The sequence below is a fragment of the Phyllostomus hastatus genome, unplaced genomic scaffold, assembly GCF_019186645.2.
Source record: "Phyllostomus hastatus isolate PE091 unplaced genomic scaffold, TTU_PhHast_1.1 phas_contig_5, whole genome shotgun sequence".
Taxonomy (NCBI): domain Eukaryota; kingdom Metazoa; phylum Chordata; class Mammalia; order Chiroptera; family Phyllostomidae; genus Phyllostomus; species Phyllostomus hastatus.
Window position 1 is genome coordinate 5,674,300 of NW_025333897.1, and position 19,416 is coordinate 5,693,715.

General features: G+C 51.9%; 1 protein-coding gene and 1 long non-coding RNA gene across 2 annotated transcripts; one reads left to right on the forward strand and one right to left on the reverse strand.

Moving 5' to 3' along the window:
• Positions 1-260: 260 nt before the first annotated feature.
• Positions 261-2,433, reverse strand: LOC123823825. The gene is made up of 2 exons (XR_006786601.1): positions 1,964-2,433; positions 261-571 (listed from the first exon to the last, which is right to left on the reverse strand). It is a non-coding gene; the product is annotated as an uncharacterized LOC123823825 (long non-coding RNA).
• Positions 1,740-18,733, forward strand: HPN (hepsin). Its single transcript, XM_045846849.1, has 13 exons — positions 1,740-1,891; positions 2,448-2,517; positions 7,839-7,940; positions 8,017-8,058; positions 13,518-13,647; positions 13,720-13,842; positions 13,978-14,018; positions 14,459-14,624; positions 14,725-14,915; positions 17,408-17,503; positions 17,697-17,839; positions 18,000-18,164; positions 18,382-18,733. The coding sequence occupies exons 2-13, from the start codon at positions 2,502-2,504 to the stop codon at positions 18,418-18,420; spliced, it is 1,254 nt and encodes a 417-aa protein (XP_045702805.1). The 5' UTR covers positions 1,740-1,891; positions 2,448-2,501; the 3' UTR covers positions 18,421-18,733.
• The last annotated feature ends 683 nt before the right edge of the window (positions 18,734-19,416 follow it).

The following is a 19,416-nucleotide window of genomic DNA, read 5'->3' on the forward strand; positions in this document are numbered from 1 at the left end:
TGGGTGCAGCATCTCAGGCTCAGCAGCTGCCGGAAGGCCCAGCAGGTGCATCCACTTAGTGCTTGATTAATGTGGGGTTGGGGGTGTCATTAGCTCAGCAGGGACCACGAGTGGGAGGAAGGCCGGGAGGGAGCCAGGGAGGCAATCGGGAGGGTGCTGCTTTGGAGAGGAGGGGCAAGGCAGCAGTGGCGTGGGTTTTTGTATTCCAGGCTAGCAGTCTCGACCAAACTGCCGAGCATAAATGAATCAGGAGGCTTTGCTAAAATTAAAAGTGGCAAAGTTTTATTCAAGGGTCTTAGAGTTTGAAAACAAGAAACACTACCATGTAATACCCAGAGTGTTCTCAAGAAAAGAGGAAAATTGACAGTTCTTATAGTAAAAAGTACAATGTTGAGGGGAAAAAATTAGTTCTGAGTTCTTAGCTTCTGAATTGGTCTGAAATGGTGATCTTCCAGATGTCAGGGGTCTTGGATACCTCGACATTCTTTCCTAAGTTCTTCAGCAGGTTATCTGCAGGGTTTGTCTGTGCCTCCAGGCATTGCTGCACAGCTCAAAAGTTCAAGTTTCCAGTCTAGTTAAAGCAAGAATAGTTTCCTCATACCTCAACCTATTGATTTTAGAAATTTAGCCACCTGACTATAGAGACTCCATTGTATTTCTTCACTCATTCCTCAGCAGTGTGGGTGTCTCTGAGGTGGTGGGAGTGGGAAAGAGGACCCTGAATGGAGAGAGAGGGAGAGACTAGGTGCTGAGCAGCACCAAGTCTACACCAGAGGGACCCCTCTGGGAGGCTGTGGCACTGAGTCGGGTGAACAGGTGGCTCTGATTATGCAGGGACAGCCTACTTGGGATGAGCAGCTGTGGTCTGTGTTTATGTAGCTGTCTGAAGCCAGGTATCTGGTGGTGTCCCTAGGTGTCTGGTGTTTATTTGGCCCTGGGATGTGACTTGGATCACTCTTGACCACTGGTGGGGCAGTGTGTGTGTCTGCCTCTGGACACTTTTGCCCACGTGGCTTGGGCTTTAGCACTTAGTACCGCCTTTTCTGGGCCAAGCCCCCTTCCCCCATATCTAGGACTTTGGTGGATCCAGAGGTCATTGCTGCAAGCAGCAGAGAGGCTGCCAAAGCAAACCAGCCCCTGTGACTTGTGGGAAAGCAGCTGGGGGGAGGAGACTGTGTGTGTGTTGGGGTGGGGGGTGGTGAGCAGAGCAAAGCAGACAGGGGCTGGACTGGGGACTTGGGAAGAGGCAGAGGCTTGAGCAAGAACTGGAGCTGGGGAAGAAGTCTGGGGCAGAGCCTGGAACTGGGGCAGGGACAGGGACTGCCTCGGTCAGGACCTGGACAGGGGGTGCTGGAAGGGGCAGGGGTGAATGGGGATGGAGTTAGACCTACTAGGCAGGGGCTGGGTAGGAGGCAGGAGAAGTAGCAGGGCAGTTGGGGCACTCTGTCTAACTCCCTCCAGTCCGCATCCCCATCCTTCAGTCCTTGTAAGCACCACCAGCCTGCTCTGTTGCCCCGAACCCCCATCCTCAGGCCAACCCTGTCCCTACTCCCGCCTCCCCTCAGATTGGCACACCTGGGCCCACCCCTCAGGCTAGAGGGAGGCAGGTGGCTGGGCTGGCCTGGTCCAGCCCCAGCAAACCCAGCCCCACCAGCCAGGTGGCCTCTGGTGCTGCCAATCCCTTTGCCCGCCCCTCCCCACCCCTTTCCCCGCCTCCTACCCAGCCCCCTCCTCCTCAGGTGAGGCAGCCAGGCCTAGCAGGCCCCACGCCGCTGCCTCTGCCTCCTGGCCGCGCCACTACTGCGGGGCCATCATGCTCCTGCCCAGGCCTGGAGACTGACCGTCAACTGGCACCGTCTCTCAGCTTCGCCCCCGCCTGCTGGACCCCAGGGTAAGGACCAGGGCCCTCGGTTCCAGTTCCCAGGACAGGGGTCACCTCACTGCCACCCAACCTAATGCTTACCTCCCAATAGAGGGACCCCAAGAGTGGACTCTGACTTCTTTCCAAGGTCCTTGGAGCAACCCCATCTTCATCAGATTCAGAGATTGGGCCCCAGTCACCTCCTTCCTCAGACCCAGGAGTCCAGGCTCCTGTGCCCCTCCAACCTCATACCAGGGAGTCCTGCTATGGACTCCATGCCCAAAGCCCTCTTCCCCAAGACCCAGGATTTCAGGCGCCTGCTCGACATTGGAGTTTAAACCTTCAATCCCCTCCTCTCGAAGCTTAGACAAGGGAGCCCCCAGCCCTACAAATCCAGGTGTCCCCCTGGCCCCTGGTCAGACACTGACCCCATCCTTGAACCCAGCCTAATCTGTGTCCGTGATCAGAGCATGCTCTGGCCAGGGCCCAGGTCCTTCAGCCTCCCTGGATGGACGCCGGGGAACCAGGGGCGCTGGAGCTGGGCTGGGCTCCCCCAGGCCCTGCCTCCCCGTTTATCTCTCCACAGGTCCTGCCCCGGCCCAGGAGGTCAGCCGGGGAATCATTAACAAGAGCCCGTGACATGGCAGAGAAGGAGGGTAAGTCCCCCTGTCCCTGAGCCCCGACTTTGGCTCTGCCTGATGTCCCTCCCTGTGTGCTCTCTTCCCAACCCTCTGCCCCCTTGGAACCCCCTCTCTCTGGCACTCCTCCTGGGTCCATCCCCACCCCCTTCTGAAGCTTTCTCCACCTGACTAATCATTAACCAAATTTTCTGTGAGGCTGTGCCACTATCTGCCTCCCTGCTACCCCACGTGACTTTCCTGGCTCCCTGCCTCAGTTTCTCCTCACCCCTCAGCAATTCTTCAGCTGACCCTGGACCTGTCCTCCCCTTGAGGCTGCAGTGGGGAGATGGGCTGTCACGGTTAAGGACACAGACTCGGGAGCTGAGTCTTTCGGCCTGCATTTGAACCTGCTTCTGCCACTTTTTTGTTGTATGATCTTGTGCAAGTGACATCATTTTTCTGGGCTTCAGTTCCCCCTGGGTCAAGCATGGATCCTAAGGCTACCTACCTACATGAGGTTTTGGGGTGCGGGGACAATGGCAGGGGGCTTAGATGCATGTCAGATGCTTGCCATGAACCGGAGCTGTCATGACAGAGGTCAGTGGACTTGGAAACCCAGGGACTTAAGACCCCCACTGATTCCAGACATTCCTCCTACCTCCTGACATGGTGGGCAAAAGAGCAGAGGGAGGACTTTGGACTCAGCAGGAAGGATGAAGAAGGGAGAGAGCACAGAGAAACCACTCCGGGACGATGGAAAGAAGCCACTGCTGAGTGGCTGGTACTCAAGGGCTCTTGGCAGCCTGGAGCCAGGGCTTCCCACAGCCTGGATACCTTGTAATCTCTTCCACACTGGGGAGCCAGCTGGGGTGGGGGGGAGGTGCAGCTGGAGGGGACTGAGGAAATGCGGCTTTTCCTTCCTGCCCTGTCCAGTTGGGCTGACTCCCTCCCTTCCTCCTGGAATGAGGCTGGCTGGTTTTGGTCCTGGAAGGTAGTACTTGCTAGCTATGAGGCCCTGAGCAAGCAGTATACCTAACTCTCTGGGCCTTAGTTTCATCATCTGTAAAATGGAGATGGTACTCATGCACACCTCATAGGGTGATGGGAGTATTTAAAAGCAGAAAGCACTGTGTGTGCCATCTGAAATGATCAGTGTGGATCTCTGGCCTCGTTGGGTCTCGAAACAGTTAGCCACTCAGACCCCCAACCATTCTGCTACAGCCCAGCATGCAGCCAGGCTCCCAGTGGCTCAGAAGGCCCTGTACCCTTGCCAAGCAGATGGACAGTGGAGCCCCACACTGTCTGGAGGATTCCTTCCTGGAGCCAAGGGAAGGGATTCACCAGGGTTGGGGCCTATGGGTGAATGAATCAATGAAGAAAAACAGAGTGTGCTGGGAAGGATGGACAGAGACAGGTCTGGGTACAGGGAGAACTGAAGCAGAGTGGGCTCCAGTGTGAGCCCAGGCAGCTTGGGCCCAGTCTTAGAGGTGAGTCTGGCTGTATGATGTGGTCAAACCTGGACACAGACGCCAAAAGGTTGTGGTGCTGTGTGAACGTCCTGTGTGATCCGGGGTCAGCACCTGCACCTCTCTAGGCCTCTTGATCATCTGTAAGCCAAGGTGGTGATAACAATGATACCTTCCTCGTGAACAGTTATAAAGATTTAAGGAACTGCAGGACAGGGTTAGAAGCTGGCATGCGATTTAATAGCCATTGCTGCTGCAGTGGCTGCTTAGGTTTGTGTTATGTGCAGCTCGAGGGTCTTGGTGCTTCTGGTGACCTAGACTTGGAGGAGGTGATATCTGAGTTGGCATTCAGGATGAGGAGGGTGAAGGTCACATGTGCCATGCAGAGGGAAGAGCCTAACTAAATGTTGGGGGCGGGTAACAAGCGTCTGGGGGTGCAGTGGCACATAGGTAATCTGGGTATTTCTGGAGGTAAACTTGAAATGGAGATGAGAGGGTGATGAGGTGTCTGTCCCACTTTTTTTGATGAGCGGCAGGTGGATGCCTCGGCAGTGCTGGGTCCCTCCACAAGATGGCACCGGCGGCTGTTCTGTGTTTCTTTTTTCTAACTTCTATTTGTAAGTCCTGTGGTTTCAGTTGCCTTTTGAAACCTCTCTCAGGTGTCTGACAATGACCCATATGGCCGTCTGGAGGTTGAGAGAAACATGTATTCAACCTTCAAATCTCTAACAGCCTTGCTTATATCCTAGAGTGGCAGGCACCCAGGGTGAGGGCCTTAGACTCTGTCCTAGGGAACACTGGGGAGTCACGGAGCATTCTGTGTAAAGAAGGGACAGGTGGGATTTGATATTTAGCAAGAGCCCCTTGGGCTTCCATGTAGAGGCCAGCCCAGAGGGTGCTGAGCCAGGGTTGGATGGGGCTGGAAACAGGGACGGAGAAGGGGACAGGACACATTCAGGAGGCCTGCAAGCTGTGGAGCTGGTGAGCTCTGCAGGGGGGGAGGTGTCCTGCAGAAGAAGGGCAGTCCTGAGGGTGCAGGCCTCTGCAGCGGGACCTGAGGGTGTGAACAGGCGTGGAGGCCAGTATGGGACCTGGGGTGGGGCAGTGTACAAGACTTAGAGGGTTCCGGGGAGAGGCATTTAAGAGGCTCCATGACCCCTGGTCTGCAGAAGAGTCCAGGACTCAGGAGAGAAAAGGGAAACTGAGGCTGTGGAAGCGGGTGAGATAGGCTTGAAAGTGGGGAGGCATGAGAGGGAGGAGGCCATGGCCAACTCTGTGAATTCTAGACTTCAGGGAGCAAAGAGGTCAGGAGATGGAGAAGGCACTGCCAGGGAAGTAGAGGTAAGGGCATCATCTGGGTGTCCCAGAATTTAAATGAGGAAACTTTCATTCAGAAAGTTGAAGTTGGGTCTGAGGGGGACTGAGACACGAAGCAACGAGTTGAGTGGAGTTTTAGAGAAAAGGAGCTAGAGATGTCACTTGTGAAGGTTTTGCATCCAAATGGTGGGGACAGAACTGTCCTATGAGAAGACAAGGTCAGCCAGGTGCCCCTGAAGGAGCGGAGAGCAGGCCTGTGGGAGAAGCTGGGAGGCAGCGTGGGAGCTGGCTTACTGATTGCAAAGGCCCTAACACTCCCAAAGAATCACGTCGAGAACGGTCCCTCACAGAGTGAGGATACTTCCTGTCCCACTAGTGGAACCTCTTTTGGGGTTGCTGAAAGTCCCCTGAACCAGAGGGCATGGAAGGAGTTTCCTCCTTTCACCCTGAGAGATACGGGTGGCAGTGCTTTCTGCCCTGGCAGACACACCGAAGCTGCTAGGCTGGGCTCTGAGTGGCAGAGTGCATCTGGACATAAAGGAACCAGGACCTTCCACAAGAACCGAGAAAATGCCTGGGTACAGAGTTGCAAGTTGGGCCTGAGACACCCTTTTGACACATGGAGGGGTCTTTCAGCTTAGGGCTGGGTTGGCCTGGCTTGGCCCACTTGGGGTCTCTTCGGAGGGAGGGGATGTTCTCTCATGCATTGACAGGAGCCCCTGGGCTCTCAAATTCTTAAGACACTCAGACAATGGCCATCCCAGGAAGGTCCTGAACTACTGCTCTCCACTCTGTTCAGGTGCTTGCCTGACACTGTGCCTACCAGGTGTACTACCATGACCTGGATGAGAGAGTGGGATCTCCTGTAGCCTGCGATGTGCCTTGCAGATGCCAAGGGCAGCAAGATGTATGCCAGGCCTAGCCAAAGGCTTTCAGGAGCCTTTTCTCTTCATTCTTCCTGAAATCCCCAGGTGCCTTGTTGCATTGGGTATAAAATCCATCTTTCCCTCAGGTCACCAGGCCTCTCCAGCTGGCCCCAGCCTTGGTCCCACTGCCTTCCTCAAATGTATGCCATTCTAGCCATATCAATGCCCTCTAACAGATCACGCTTATTCTTGCCTCAGGGTCTTTGCCTGTGCTGTTCCCTCTGTCCACAATGCTCTTCCTTGAGGTCTTTGCACGCTGGCCTCACCCTTCAGGTCTCAGCTCAAAAGTCACTTATTAGAGAGGCCCTCCCTGAGCACCCCACGAATCCACCTACTATGCCTTGCATACATTATTTTCTTCATAGTCTTTGCCACAGCCTGGAAGTTATCAAGTTCATTTACTTGTGTACTTGTTTACTTCTCCCTCTCACTTACACACATGCGATATGAGCCCCGTGAGAGCCAGCATCTCCTCCATCTTGTTTTTGGACGTGTCCCCAAGTCTAGAATGGTGCCAGGTACACAGCAAATGCCCCAACAGGACAATGAATGAATAAGGCTCTGTTTTACCAATGAGAAGACTGAGGTCCAGAGGGGGAAGAAAGTTGCCCAGGACCACACAACTTTAATGATTTAAAAGCATTTATTGTGAACTTGCTATATGGTAGGGACTAAGGCACAGGAGGAGGTAGCATGGCTCGGTGGTCATACATTTGGGCTCTTGGTCCAAATCTGCCCAGGGCTCAGGACTCAGCACTGCCTTTTCCTGGCTGAGTCACTTCAGGCATGTAACTCTTCTCTGAACCTGTTCTCCCTGTATGAAAAATGGGAATCCTCACTGAGATAAAGACTGAATAAGTTGATGCAGTTAGAGTTGCACTTGGTGCGCAGTAAGCATCTGAGGAGAATTTGGCTATTATTATTATTTAAAAGAATTTGATTATTTAAAAGCATTATTTTCAGAGGTGAGTGCTAGATAGAAGTCCATTAAAAAGATGAGAAAGCTGAGGCTCGAAGAGGTGATGTCACCTTCCCAAGGTCTCAGCTGAGGGTGGGGAAGGCCAGTATTAAGTGAGGCTGGCAGGTTTCCAAACTTAGGTTCTTCACCTCCAGGGGCAAACTTGACCTTGGAGCTGGGTCCTGTGAGAAAAGTCTGGTTTTGGAGGGTACCCCAGGACAGAGGGTCTGGGTTAGTAGAGAGAAATGAGGCAGTGAGGAAATGCCAAACAGCAGACAAGAGAGCTACCAAGAGGGCAAAGGTCAGGGGTCACAGCTCCCAAGAGGCTCCAAGAATCTCTGAAAAAGTTAGCAGAAGTGAGATCCAGGAAAAGATGGCTCAATGTGATGAGGGAGCTACAAAAGTGCAGCATCACTGAGAGGAGAAATTCCATAAGTGCCAGGAGTGCAGGCAGGGAGGCTGGCAGCTGTCCCAGCCACATCCATTCCCAGCTGCAGCCTTCGGGGAGCTGAGCACCTGGCTGTCCTCCCTGCAGGGGGAGCTTCAGCCCAGCCCCAGGAAACGTACTGGGGCATGGCAGGTTCTACATGCTAAGTGAGCCCTGGGGGCAAGGCAAAGCTGGCCCTGAGCCCAGACCCTGTCTTGACAGGGACAGGACTGTCAATGACTCAAGCATGGTGTCTGTTGCAGGTGGCCAGACTGTGCCATGTTGCTCTGGACCCAAATTAGCAGCCCTCACTGTGGTGACCCTGCTGCTTCTGACAGGCATCGGGGCGGCATCCTGGGCCATTGGTGAGAGTGGTCCCCAGCACCTCTACCCTCCCCTGCCCCCTCAGCCTGCCTGCCCTCACCTCTGCCTTCTCTGCAGTGACTGTTCTACTCAAGAGTGATCAGGAGCCACTGTATCCAGGTGAGTAAAGCAGGCTGGGACCCTCTGGGGAGCTGTGGAGGAAATCTGTACCTGGTGGGAGCTCAATGGAAGGATTTTTTGAATGAATGCATGAATGCATGAAGAAAGGCTGGTAATAAAAGTTCACTTGTGCTGAGTGCTTGCTCTGGACCACATGCTGTTCCAAGCAATTCACTTGTCTAACCCAGTGTTTTTCAGACTCTAAATGTGTTACCCATTAATGCATCATGAAATTAAATTAGTGAGTTGAAAACCACATTTTAAAAAGTTTGAAATAGATTAGACTAGAAAATATTGAAGTGCATCTTTCTCAGTAAGGAAAACTTGTTAATCTTTTGTTTTAGTTTTATGATGGCAGTGCTGTTATCCTCTTCATTTTAAAGATGGAAAACTGAGGCTCAGAGCCATGGAATGCTTTGCCCCAGAAAACAGAAGTTCAGGGCCACATCAGAATGCAAAATTTTTTCTGACTGCAAGACATAGTCAAAACAAGTCTGGAACAAGTGAACCTTTCTAACTGCCCTAGGAGGTAGCTTCTGTTATCCCCAGGCACAGATGGAAAGTAAGGCCCAGATAGGATACGCAGCTGGTCGATGATGGGACCGGGAATAGCTCTTAGGCTTGCCTGATAGAGATGTGCCTGCAGCAGGTAGGAGAGAATGACCACACTGAGAAATAAAAGCAGAAGCTCATTGTGGAATAAATGAATGAATCATCCCAAATGCCAACTCCAAGCTGCCATTCTGTGATTCAGGACAGCAGGAAGGAAGGAGAGGTTGGGTGATGGGATGTATTTTTCATTCCTGTGAGCTTCATCTAGTTCTATAAAGGACTCAGCTCATATTAGGAGAAGAAATAAAAATCTAGACAAGGGAAGCCAACATCAGAGTTAGTCCTCATAGTCAGCACTGAGAGATCATTTATATGTGCCAGGCATAGGCCTTGGGCTTTGCAGGTATCAGTTCATGAAATTCTCACAACAGCCCATTTTAATATTGGGAAACCGAGGCACAGAAAAGGCACAGACTTGCTGCAGGTCACAGAGCTGGTAAGCAGTAAGTCTAGGATTTGAACGCAGGCAGCCTGGATCCAGTGCTTGTGCAGAACCACTGCATGCTGGGGTTTCTCAAGAAAAACTCCAGTAAGTTGCCATAGCGAGGGCTCACATATGCCAGGCCCTGGCTCTGGCCTTTGCACAGAGTAGCCCTGTGATGTTGGGGCTATTGTTATCACCTCCAATTTGCAGATGGGGGAAACTGAGGCCCAGTGAACCGAACTGACCTGCCCAAGACCACGTGTCACATAAGTGGCACAACAGAGGGATCACATGTCTGCTGAAAGCCCCTCCATGGCTCCCACCAGCACTGGCCTGAAATCCCAGCAGCTCGAAGGCTCCAAGGCCAAGGGCCCTCTCTGCCCTCACTTCACCTTTGCTTCTGGCGCTCCCACACCCTCGAAGGACCTTCCTGACACCACAGCCTTTGTTCACCCTGCCGAGTAGAGGGCCCTCTCTGAGTCTTGCTGTCCTCTGTCAGCTAGGGGTGAGAATTAGAGGACATGATGATCCATGCAGTGCTTGGCTCTTGGCCAACTTGGTGAACATTGGCTTCTGTGTCTCACTCTTTGGACTTTGACTTTCCTGAGCGAGGCCTTCCTGCACCCCCAGACTCAATGCTCCCCCAAGCCCATGGCCATCCCTGCTGCCCCAGGTAAAACTCTCCTCACACAGCAGTGGATTATTTACTCCCAGTGAATTTTAGGAGGGAAGGGCAGGTTTCTACCACCCCAGTGTCCTGAACGTGGCAGGTGCTGAGGACATCTTTGCTTAACTGATAAGCATGAAGACAAATTGCCAAGAGGAACTAACTTGGCTTGGGCTTCCCCTGGAAGGAGGGTAATCGGGCCACAGTTCTGACCCAAGTGAGGCCAACACCAGCACCCTTGCACTTCAACTATACTTAGGTTTCAGAAGTATTGGGAAATTACCACCCACACACGCACAAACCGTAAGAAAAACCAAAAAACCAAAACGATTCCCATCTCATTTTTCTGGGGTTGTCACCCTTCCAAATATATCAGACAATTTGGTAAGCAAACCAGCTGACCTAAAACACATTTTGCATTGCTTAAACTTCTACAAACGAGAAGACTTTAAAGGTGAGAAGCAGTGACACAGAATGTGGCTTTAAAAATAATTAGAGGGGGCATTTTGTATTCCCTCCCCTCTCCACCTGCCCCAAAACACATTCATAAAGTGATAATGTTTTCCTAAAACATCACACTTTCTGGAAATCTGGAGCACTCATTTCAAAATAAGAATTCACCCCATCCTACTTGGTGTTTCAAATTCCAAGTCTTGATTTTGGAACTCATGGGGTGGTGGGTACCCCCTGCCTCCACCTCAGAGCAAGGGGCCATGATTAAGACAAGACAGCCAGGAAGCTCTTTTTAAAAAGAAATTAAATTAAGTGTATTGGGGTGACATTGGTTAATAAAATTATATAGCATTCAAGTGTACATTTCTATGACACGTCATCTATATACTGCATTGTGTGTGTACCACCCAGAGTCAAATCTTCTGTCACCATATATCTGACCCCCTTCACCCTTTACTACCCCCATCCCCTTCCTCTGGTTACCTCTGTGCTGCTGTCTGAGTCTATGCGGTTTTCTTTGTTTATCTTGTTTATTCATTTGTTGCTTTTAGTTTTATATCCCACATCTGAGTCAAGTCATATGGTCTTGACTTTCCATCTGACTTATTTCGCTTGATATGGTATTCTCAGGATTCATCCATGTGGTTGCAAATTGCAGTATTTCATCTTTTCTTATAAGCTAGGAAGCTCTTAGTATGGGCTGTGGGTGAGGTGTATTCAGGGTGAACACAAGTAAGGGTCTCTGTGAGGCACACAGGAGCAGGGAGTATGCAGGTCGGCAGGCCTGGGTGCAAATCCTGGCTTTGCCAGTTTTTAGGATCCTGGGCAAGTACATCCTTTCTGAGGCCCAGTTTCTTCATCTGTGAGATGAGCATGGAAGTGGTCTCTTCCTCCCAATACAGTGTTGGGATTGGAAGAACGTCCAGCTATGATATGTAGCATGAGGCCAGCTCACAGGACCCTGCACAGTGACATGTAGTCAGTGTAATTATTGCTTTACCCTTAAGAGGGGAAGTTGACTGAGAGGCTATGTGGGGCAATGTTAAAGCTTGGGACTTAGAGTCACTGGGCCCTAAATACATGTCCTCTCTCTGCCTCTAACTTGGTGATGTTGGGCAAGTTGCCCCACCTCTCCAAGCTCCTGCTTCCCCATCAGGAAGATGGTGGTGATCTTTGTGGCCATAGAGGTCTGTTGAGGCCTTGGTTGAGGTGGAGGGAGAGCACGTAGCATAGCAATGGCACCCAGTAGGTTCTCAGCAGGACAGGGTTCTCGGGACTGGACTGGAAGTCCTTGTCCAGTTCTGCAGGGCTTCAGGAAGACTCTCAGCTTGGGTGTGGCCTCACTGGGTTTTTCGGATGCATAAGTGACTTCACACTGGAGTCAGTTCCGCAGCATATACTCTGAAAACCAGCCTTGCAGGAGGCCCAGGAGAGAAGAGACTCACAGCTGTTCTTCCCCCAAACCTACCCTCCCCACCTTCCCCATACCTGTCGGGGCAACTTTGTCCTTCTAGTGGCTCAGGCCAAACACCTTGGAATTGTCCTTGACCTCTCTCTCTTTCCTCATCCAGTCTGTCCCCAAACCCTGTGGGTGGACCTAAACTCTTCTCCGCCTCCACTGCCTTCTCTGGCCCAGCCTCCATCCTATCCCTCCTGGACCTCACAGCTGCCTCTTCCCTGGTCTCCTGTTCCCCTCCCTGCCCCCAAAGTCTGCTCCCCACATGTAGCCAGAGGAAGCCTGCAACCAGAGACAGGTGAGGCCCTCTGGACTCGGAGCCTCCTCAGCTGAACCCCACTCTTGGTAGAAGCAAAGTCCTAATGTTAATCTAGTCTGTCTCCTGCGTCATCTTCCCCTTGCCTCCTCGGATCTGGCCTACTTGCTATTCCTCAGCCCCCACCCCCAGCCATGGGATCTTTGTACTTGCAGTTCCCTTGGCCTAGTTCTCTGTTCCCTCACTTATCTTTGCAACTCTCTTTCTCACTTCCTTCAAATCTTTGTTCACTTACCACTTCTCGGGGAAGTTTTCTCTTCCCAGGTATTGAAATCACAACCTCCCGTCAACCTCACTGCTCACACCAGCATCACTGACTCTGTCAATGTTGATTTGTTTTCCTAGGCCTGTCTTTTGTGACACACAGTCTATTTTCCTCATTTGTCCCTTTCATTTCCATCTTACCTACTGGACTTTGAGTACCACAGAGCAGGGTTTTTATCCGATTTCTTCATTGCCTAAACTACAGCCAGCAGGTACTGAGTGTTTGATGAATGTACATAAATACAACTAAGGGCTGAGACCTGGCTTAGGTGTGAACAAGGGTCCTCTGGCCATGTGTGGGGAGTGGCCTGGGAGGGGCTGAGGGTGCATCAGTTTTTCTACACCACCAGCTCTAGACAATGGGTATCCCTCACAAGCTCTATCCAGCTTATACATCTGTGCCCTGCCCCTTCTCAATTTGTGAGGACGTGCTTGGTTTGGTGACTTTTTTATTGTTGTCTGTTCCCCACACCCCAGACTTTGGCTTGGTGAGGGCTGTCTTGGTCACCTTTGTGTACCCAGCATCACCCCTCACAGGACTGCACATGAAGTATGTGTCTAGTGAAGAGTTAACGTTTGTTGAATGAATGAATGAATGAGTGAATGAATGCTACATCCTCTGCTTGGAAAAAATTACTATGTACTTTAATGTATTGAAGGCTCTGACAAGTCCTTCAAACAAGGTAAATATCCTTTCCTCTTTTTTAAAATTTAAGGCTATAGGATATCTATTTAAATATTTTGGTAATCTGATGCATCAGTTCAGGGTCCTCAGATGCAAAAGACAAAAAAAATAAATAAACTGACTAACTGATAAAGGGGTTCTTCCATTCTGGCTCCATCAAGGGGCTTTAAAACTGTTATCAGAGCTACCTTGGCTTCCTCTGTGTTGGCTTGTTTTCCTCCTCAGGGGGGCAAGTGTGGCCCTAGCAGATCCACTCTTTTAGAAGATTGGTTGAAATGGTTTTCCTCTTTCCAAGTGTCCCAGCAAAGTACCAGACTTATAGCACGTGAGCAACCAGCATAGGAATCCCCTTGGAAAGAGGCAGTTCCCTGGTTCCAGCAGGGCCAGCCAAAGTCCTAGGGCCACTGTTCCTTGGTCTGACTTGAATCATGTGGCCTTCCGGACACAATCACAAGCGTCGGGGCCATGGGGTGCTCTGATCAGTCCTGCCAGGACTCTGGACTAGAACCCCATAGCCATAGAACATCCAGGAGGGACTGGGGCAGGAAGCTGACCCACGTGGCCCGTCTTGTCTTCTTGCAGTGCAGGTCAGCCCGGCGGACACTCGGCTCACGGTGTTTGATGAGACAGAGGGGACATGGCGGCTGCTGTGTTCCTCACGCTCCAATGCCAGGGTGGCGGGACTTAGCTGTGAGGAGATGGGCTTCCTCAGGTACTGGGGTGACCCTTGGAGGGGTGGCAGCAGGAGGGTGGGAGGAGCAGGCCTGACCCCCGCCCTGCCCAGGGCACTGACCCACTCGGAGCTGGATGTGCGGACAGCGGGTGCCAATGGCACGTCAGGCTTCTTCTGTGTGGACGAGGGAAGGCTTCCCCAGGCCCAGAGGCTGCTCGAGGTCATCTCCGTGTGGTGAGGAGGGCAGCGGGCAGGTGGGAGCACACACCCCGGGCCCTGCAGCTCCCAAGTTGTCCCACCTGCTCTTCCTCAGCTTCCTTCTGTTTGCCTGAATTGGCCTTTTTGTTTCTATCTCCATCCCTCTTACAGTGACTGCCCCAGGGGCCGCTTCCTGGCTACCACCTGCCAAGGTGAGACCCTGAAACTCAGAACCCTCTTCCTTAGACTAGGGTAAGGCCATGACCCCTTAGGTCACCCAAGGATATGGCTGTGTCACCTTCAGATACCCCAAGGGCAGGGTCTTGGCCCATCAGACACCCTCAAGCAGGGTCATATCTTCTTAGATCTTCCAAGGATGAGGCTGTGTCCTCTCAGACTCTCCTAAGGTGGTACGTCCATGTCCCCTCTACCCCCAAAGCAGGGCCATATCCCCATAGGTCCTCAGAGATGGGGCAGATCATCTCAGACTCCCCCGGGGTGGGCCCATGTCTCCTCAGATTCCGCAGGTCCCAGTCATGCCCCCTCACATACCCCAGAGTGGGGTGTGTTCTCTCAGACCCGCTCTGACAGGGCTGGTCCCTAAGGCTCCAGGTGCCCTCCCCGACCCTCCCTGCCTGCCCCTTTCCCACAGACTGTGGGCGCAGGAAGCTGCCTGTTGACCGCATTGTAGGAGGCCAGGACACCAGCCTGGGCAAGTGGCCATGGCAAGTCAGTCTTCGCTATGATGGAGCACACCTCTGTGGGGGGTCCCTGCTCTCTGGAGATTGGGTGCTAACAGCTGCCCACTGCTTCCCTGAGTAAGTGACCCCCACAGCACTAAGGAGGGTGGCAGGGGTCAGCGGGGTGGGGAGGCTGTGCCCAGGCAGGCTGCCACCCTCCCCTCCTGTTCCCTGGTAGGCGGAACCGGGTCCTGTCGCGATGGCGAGTGTTTGCCGGTGCTGTAGCCCAGGCCTCACCCCATGGCCTGCAGCTGGGGGTTCAAGCAGTAATCTACCATGGGGGCTATCTCCCCTTTCGAGATCCCAACAGTGAGGAGAACAGCAATGATATCGCTCTGGTGCACCTCTCCAGCCCCCTGCCCCTCACAGGTGAGTCTGGGGGCTGAGCTTTGGCCTGGGGATTCCAGAGGCCGGGAGGTCAGAGGGGCTGGGGCCTGGGAGTCCATGGTGATAAAGGACATGCTCTGGAGAGTCCCAAGTTGGTGTCCATCAAGAAGGAGTGATTAGTACGGCCGCTTTGGAACTATTTGGCAGTGCCTCAGAAAATGAGATGGAGTTACCATGTGACCCAGCAATTCCACTCCCAGAGGACACCCCCGAAAGAAGTGAAAACACATGCTCACACAGGAATTTGTACACAAACATTCACAGCAGCATTGTTCACAACAGTCAAAATACGGGATCAGCCAAGATCTATCCTCTGACAAATGGATAAAAATGTGGTCGATCCATACCATAGAATAATATTTGGCCACAGAAAGGAAGTACTGATTCATGATATGCCATGGGTGACCCTTGAAAACATTACACTAAAAAAGAAGAAAACATTACACAGAAGGCCACTATATGCTTCCATTTGTATGGACTGTCCAGAATAGGCTTGTCTGTAGGGAAAGCAAGCAGATTGGTGGTTTTCCAGGCTGGGTGGGGACAGAGATGGGGAAGTTAGGGCATGATAGGTAAGGATACAGAGTTTCTTTTGGAGTGATGAAAATGTTCTAAAATTGATTGTGGTGGTAGATGCACCTTACTATGGCCCAGCATGGTACTCAACATCTGTCTGTGAACCCAGTAAAAACCATGGACTTGTACGCTTTATGTGGATGAATTGTATGGTATATGAATTACATCCCCCCAAAAAGCTGTTACCAAAAGATAACCAAAGGAAATGAAAAGGTGTTTTAAATATATGAATGAATCAGACAGGCACTTAGGGGTTATTTCCCCTGCAGCTGCCCAGGGCATCCCTGTGCTTTTTGTTTTTTAGACTTAAGATGGTTTCTTTCTTTCTTTTTTTAAATTTTATTATTGTTCAAGTACAGTTGTCTGCATTCCTCCCTCCCCCACTCTCCCCTGTGCTTTCAATGAGAAAGACTCCCTGGGTCCGGTGTGCCTCTGACTCATCTCCAGTCCGGCCTGTGGGCTGACCGCACCCCTGGGGCTTCACTCTCAGGGAGCCTTATCGTAGTCACGGTGATGCTGGTGGTGATGAGCCTCCAGCAGCCAACGGTCTGAAATAACGATGAAATAATGCAATAAAGTAATATGATGGTGATGAGAGTAATGAACACCAATGCCTGCACGGCGCCTTCTGTGTGTCAGGCACTGTTCTTGGTGCCCCGAGCACGTGCTCATCAGTTCTCACCGCAGCCTGGGAGGGCAGGTCCTTTCCTGACCCTGTTTTCCACGGGAAGGGGCCCAACATAGACAAGGTAAATGATGCCTCAAATTTTCACAGCTGGCCAATGGCAAAGATTTGAGCCCAGGCCTCCTGACACCAGGGTCTGTGCTGCCAGGGAGGCCAGGACCATTTTGTGGTTTGCATTATACTTATTTTTATGGCTATTATCTTTGTAATGACGCATGACAATAGTTTTCCATTTAAGAGAATGATACATATTTTTTCTTTAAGATAAAATAAAGTCTTCTCTTTTATGAGAAGAGTAAGGGGTTAACAATGTTGAAATACGAAGTATTCAGGAGGCACAGGGGGATGGGGTGGGACTTGCTTGGTTTAAGATGCAGATACTTGCTGGGTGTATGATCTGGGGCATGTGGCTTTACCTCTCCATGCCTCAGTTTCCCTCATCTGTAAAATGGCTTCCTGGTATTATTGAGATGATAAAAAGGTGAATATGAGGAAAGAGCTCAGAGCGATGCCATCAGATAGTGATCCCTCAGTTAATGTTAGCATCCATTGCTACTGTCATTGTTTATTACTATTACCAGTTATGTGAGCATTTCCTGTTAGCTAGGCATGCTACTCCACATCTCACCAATTTCCTCCTGCAAGCTCCGAGGGAAACAATTGTGTCCATTTTGCACCTGAGAGTCTGAGGCTCAGTCAGGGCTGCCGGGACTGCCGCGTGGGTTGTGCCATACCTCAGGGGTGCCATTCTCACCATGGCCAGTGTAGGCCTGTGTATTTATTATGATTTTATGACAAGTGGGAGTCAAGTATCTCAAGACGAATACTTGGCTTTTTCTATTTCTGACAAAGTCATGTCCTATTGGGGTACGACCTCGTGGGCCCTGGTTAAGAACACAGTCTTGGGAACTGGGCAATCTGGGTTCAAATTCTGGCTTTGCCATTGACTCATTATGAGACTTTGGAAAACTGACTTGGCCTCTTTCCCCCCTCAGTCAAATTGGGTAATAGCCACCCTTACCTTCCTGTGCTGATGGGAGATTAAAGGAACTGACACAGGAAGGTGCCTAATACAGAGTGAGCTCTCAGTAGACAGCAACTTCTACTGTGGTTGTGATAAAAGATCAGAGGAAGGGGTGTGCTGAGGACACTGGAGGTTGCTGGACAGAGGTTGGTACCAGGTGGGGCTGGACTGGCATGGTCTCTCTCACAGAATACATCCAGCCTGTGTGCCTCCCAGCTGCTGGCCAGGCCCTGGTGGATGGCAAGATCTGTACGGTGACTGGCTGGGGTAACACGCAGTACTATGGTGAGTCCTGTCCTTTGCCTGGCAAACCACCATTAGGGATACTCTGACCTAGGCTAGGGAAGGGCAGTCTGGCAGGTTGAGTGCCTCTTGGCCCTGGGCCACTGGGACACTGAGGAGCCTGGGGTGAGCACAGGAGGGAAGGGGGTTGTGCATGGTCCCCAGCTCTCGCCAGCCCTGCCTGCACATCCCCCAGGCCAACAGGCCGGAGTACTCCAGGAGGCCCGAGTGCCCATAATCAGCAGTGATGTCTGCAACGGCCCTGACTTCTATGGGAACCAGATCAAGCCTAAGATGTTCTGTGCTGGCTACCTTGAGGGTGGCATTGATGCTTGTCAGGTGAGGAATTGTGGGGGCAGCCCCTGGCCCTGTCACTCCAGAGATGGGGACACAGAGCAGTGGGTGGTCAGGCTCCCTATGTCAGGGCCAGAGGACTCTGTGGCCACAGCCCAGGGCCATCTGAAAGGGAGTCCAGCCATGCCTCCCCTCCTTCTACTAGGGTGACAGTGGTGGTCCCTTCGTGTGTGAGGACAGCATCTCTCGGACCCCACGTTGGCGGCTGTGTGGCATCGTGAGCTGGGGCACCGGCTGCGCCCTGGCCCAGAAGCCAGGCGTCTACACCAAAGTCAGTGACTTCCGGGAGTGGATCTTCCAGGCCATAAAGGTGAAAGCTGGACCCAGACAGCGCCAGAGGAGGGGAAAGTCTGGGACTCTCATGGGGGAAAGGAAGGCAAGGGTTTTCTGAAGACCTTCCCTCAGGCCTAGAAGAGGCACCCAGTGGAACAGATGGATTTCAAAGGGCTTTTGGGGAGACGAGGTTAGTTGTGGGACCTCAGGGAAGCCCCTCAGACCTCACAAGGCCCCCAACTGTCTTTCCCCAGATTCACTCCGAAGCCAGCGGCATGGTGACTCAGCTGTGACCTGACGTTTCCCCTTGCTGCAAATGCCTCCAGAGTCCAAGGTGACCTAGCTGGCCTCAGCCCCATGTGGTGGGATCCACCCTGGGCCTGGGATGGAACATTTTTCTTCTTGGGCCTGGCCCGCAGGTCTAAGGATACCCTCCCTCCAGGGTCCTATCTTCCACAGTGGCGGGCCCACTCAGCCCTGGGACCACCCGAGTCTTACCTTCCTTACCCCCATGTAAATATTGTTCTGTCATCTGGGGACCCCTATCAAAGTGTTTCTGATGGCAGGCTGGTCTTTAAATAATAAAGATGGGTTTTGATTAATGTAGCCTCTGAGTTAGCAAATGTAAGAGGCAAGGAGGACATTTATGGGGAAAGGAAGTGAGGAATTAGGTCCTGGAACAATTCAGACAGAGACTGTGATCCTCTAATTCCCACTGGTTCACTTAACTGGAAATGCCCTGAAGCATCTAGCTTCAGGTACTGCTGGATCCAGCTGTTCAAATATTTTTCATCAGGACTGTACCTCTTTTCCTCTCAGATCTACTTTTCCCTGGGTCAGTTTCACTTCCAAGCAACCTCCTCGATAAGCAGAGACAGAGATGTCCCCACCACTCACCCAAATGCTGGGCTAATGTGCCATGTGCCACTTAGTAGCCCCGGTGGAAAGGGAATGCTTCTTTCCCAGCAGCTGTAGCAAAAAAGCCCAGGCCTGGCTCTCACTGGGCAGATCTGGGTCATTTGCTCATTCCTTATCAAATTGCTGTGCACCTGACACATAAGATGTGGTCAGAGGTTTGACCCTCAAGAACTACATGAGTATAGGGGATCCCCCACCCCAAAATGGGGTGCTTTTTCCAGAAAAAAATGAATGTAGATGACCCATAAGAAAAAAAGACATCTATCTTTGGTCAACACAGGACACAGGGCCCTGTAGAATGGAGACTGGAGCATCAGGCCCTGTGAGCACAGCCTGTGACCCCCACATCTCCCTTCATCCAGGTTGGAGGT

Coding starts and splice junctions, on each gene's coding strand:
- HPN (XM_045846849.1), top strand. Junction 13,648..13,719: donor GAGGAGATGGGCTTCCTCAG/GTACTGGGGTGA, acceptor CGCCCTGCCCAG/GGCACTGACCCACTCGGAGC. Junction 14,625..14,724: donor GCTGCCCACTGCTTCCCTGA/GTAAGTGACCCC, acceptor GTTCCCTGGTAG/GCGGAACCGGGTCCTGTCGC.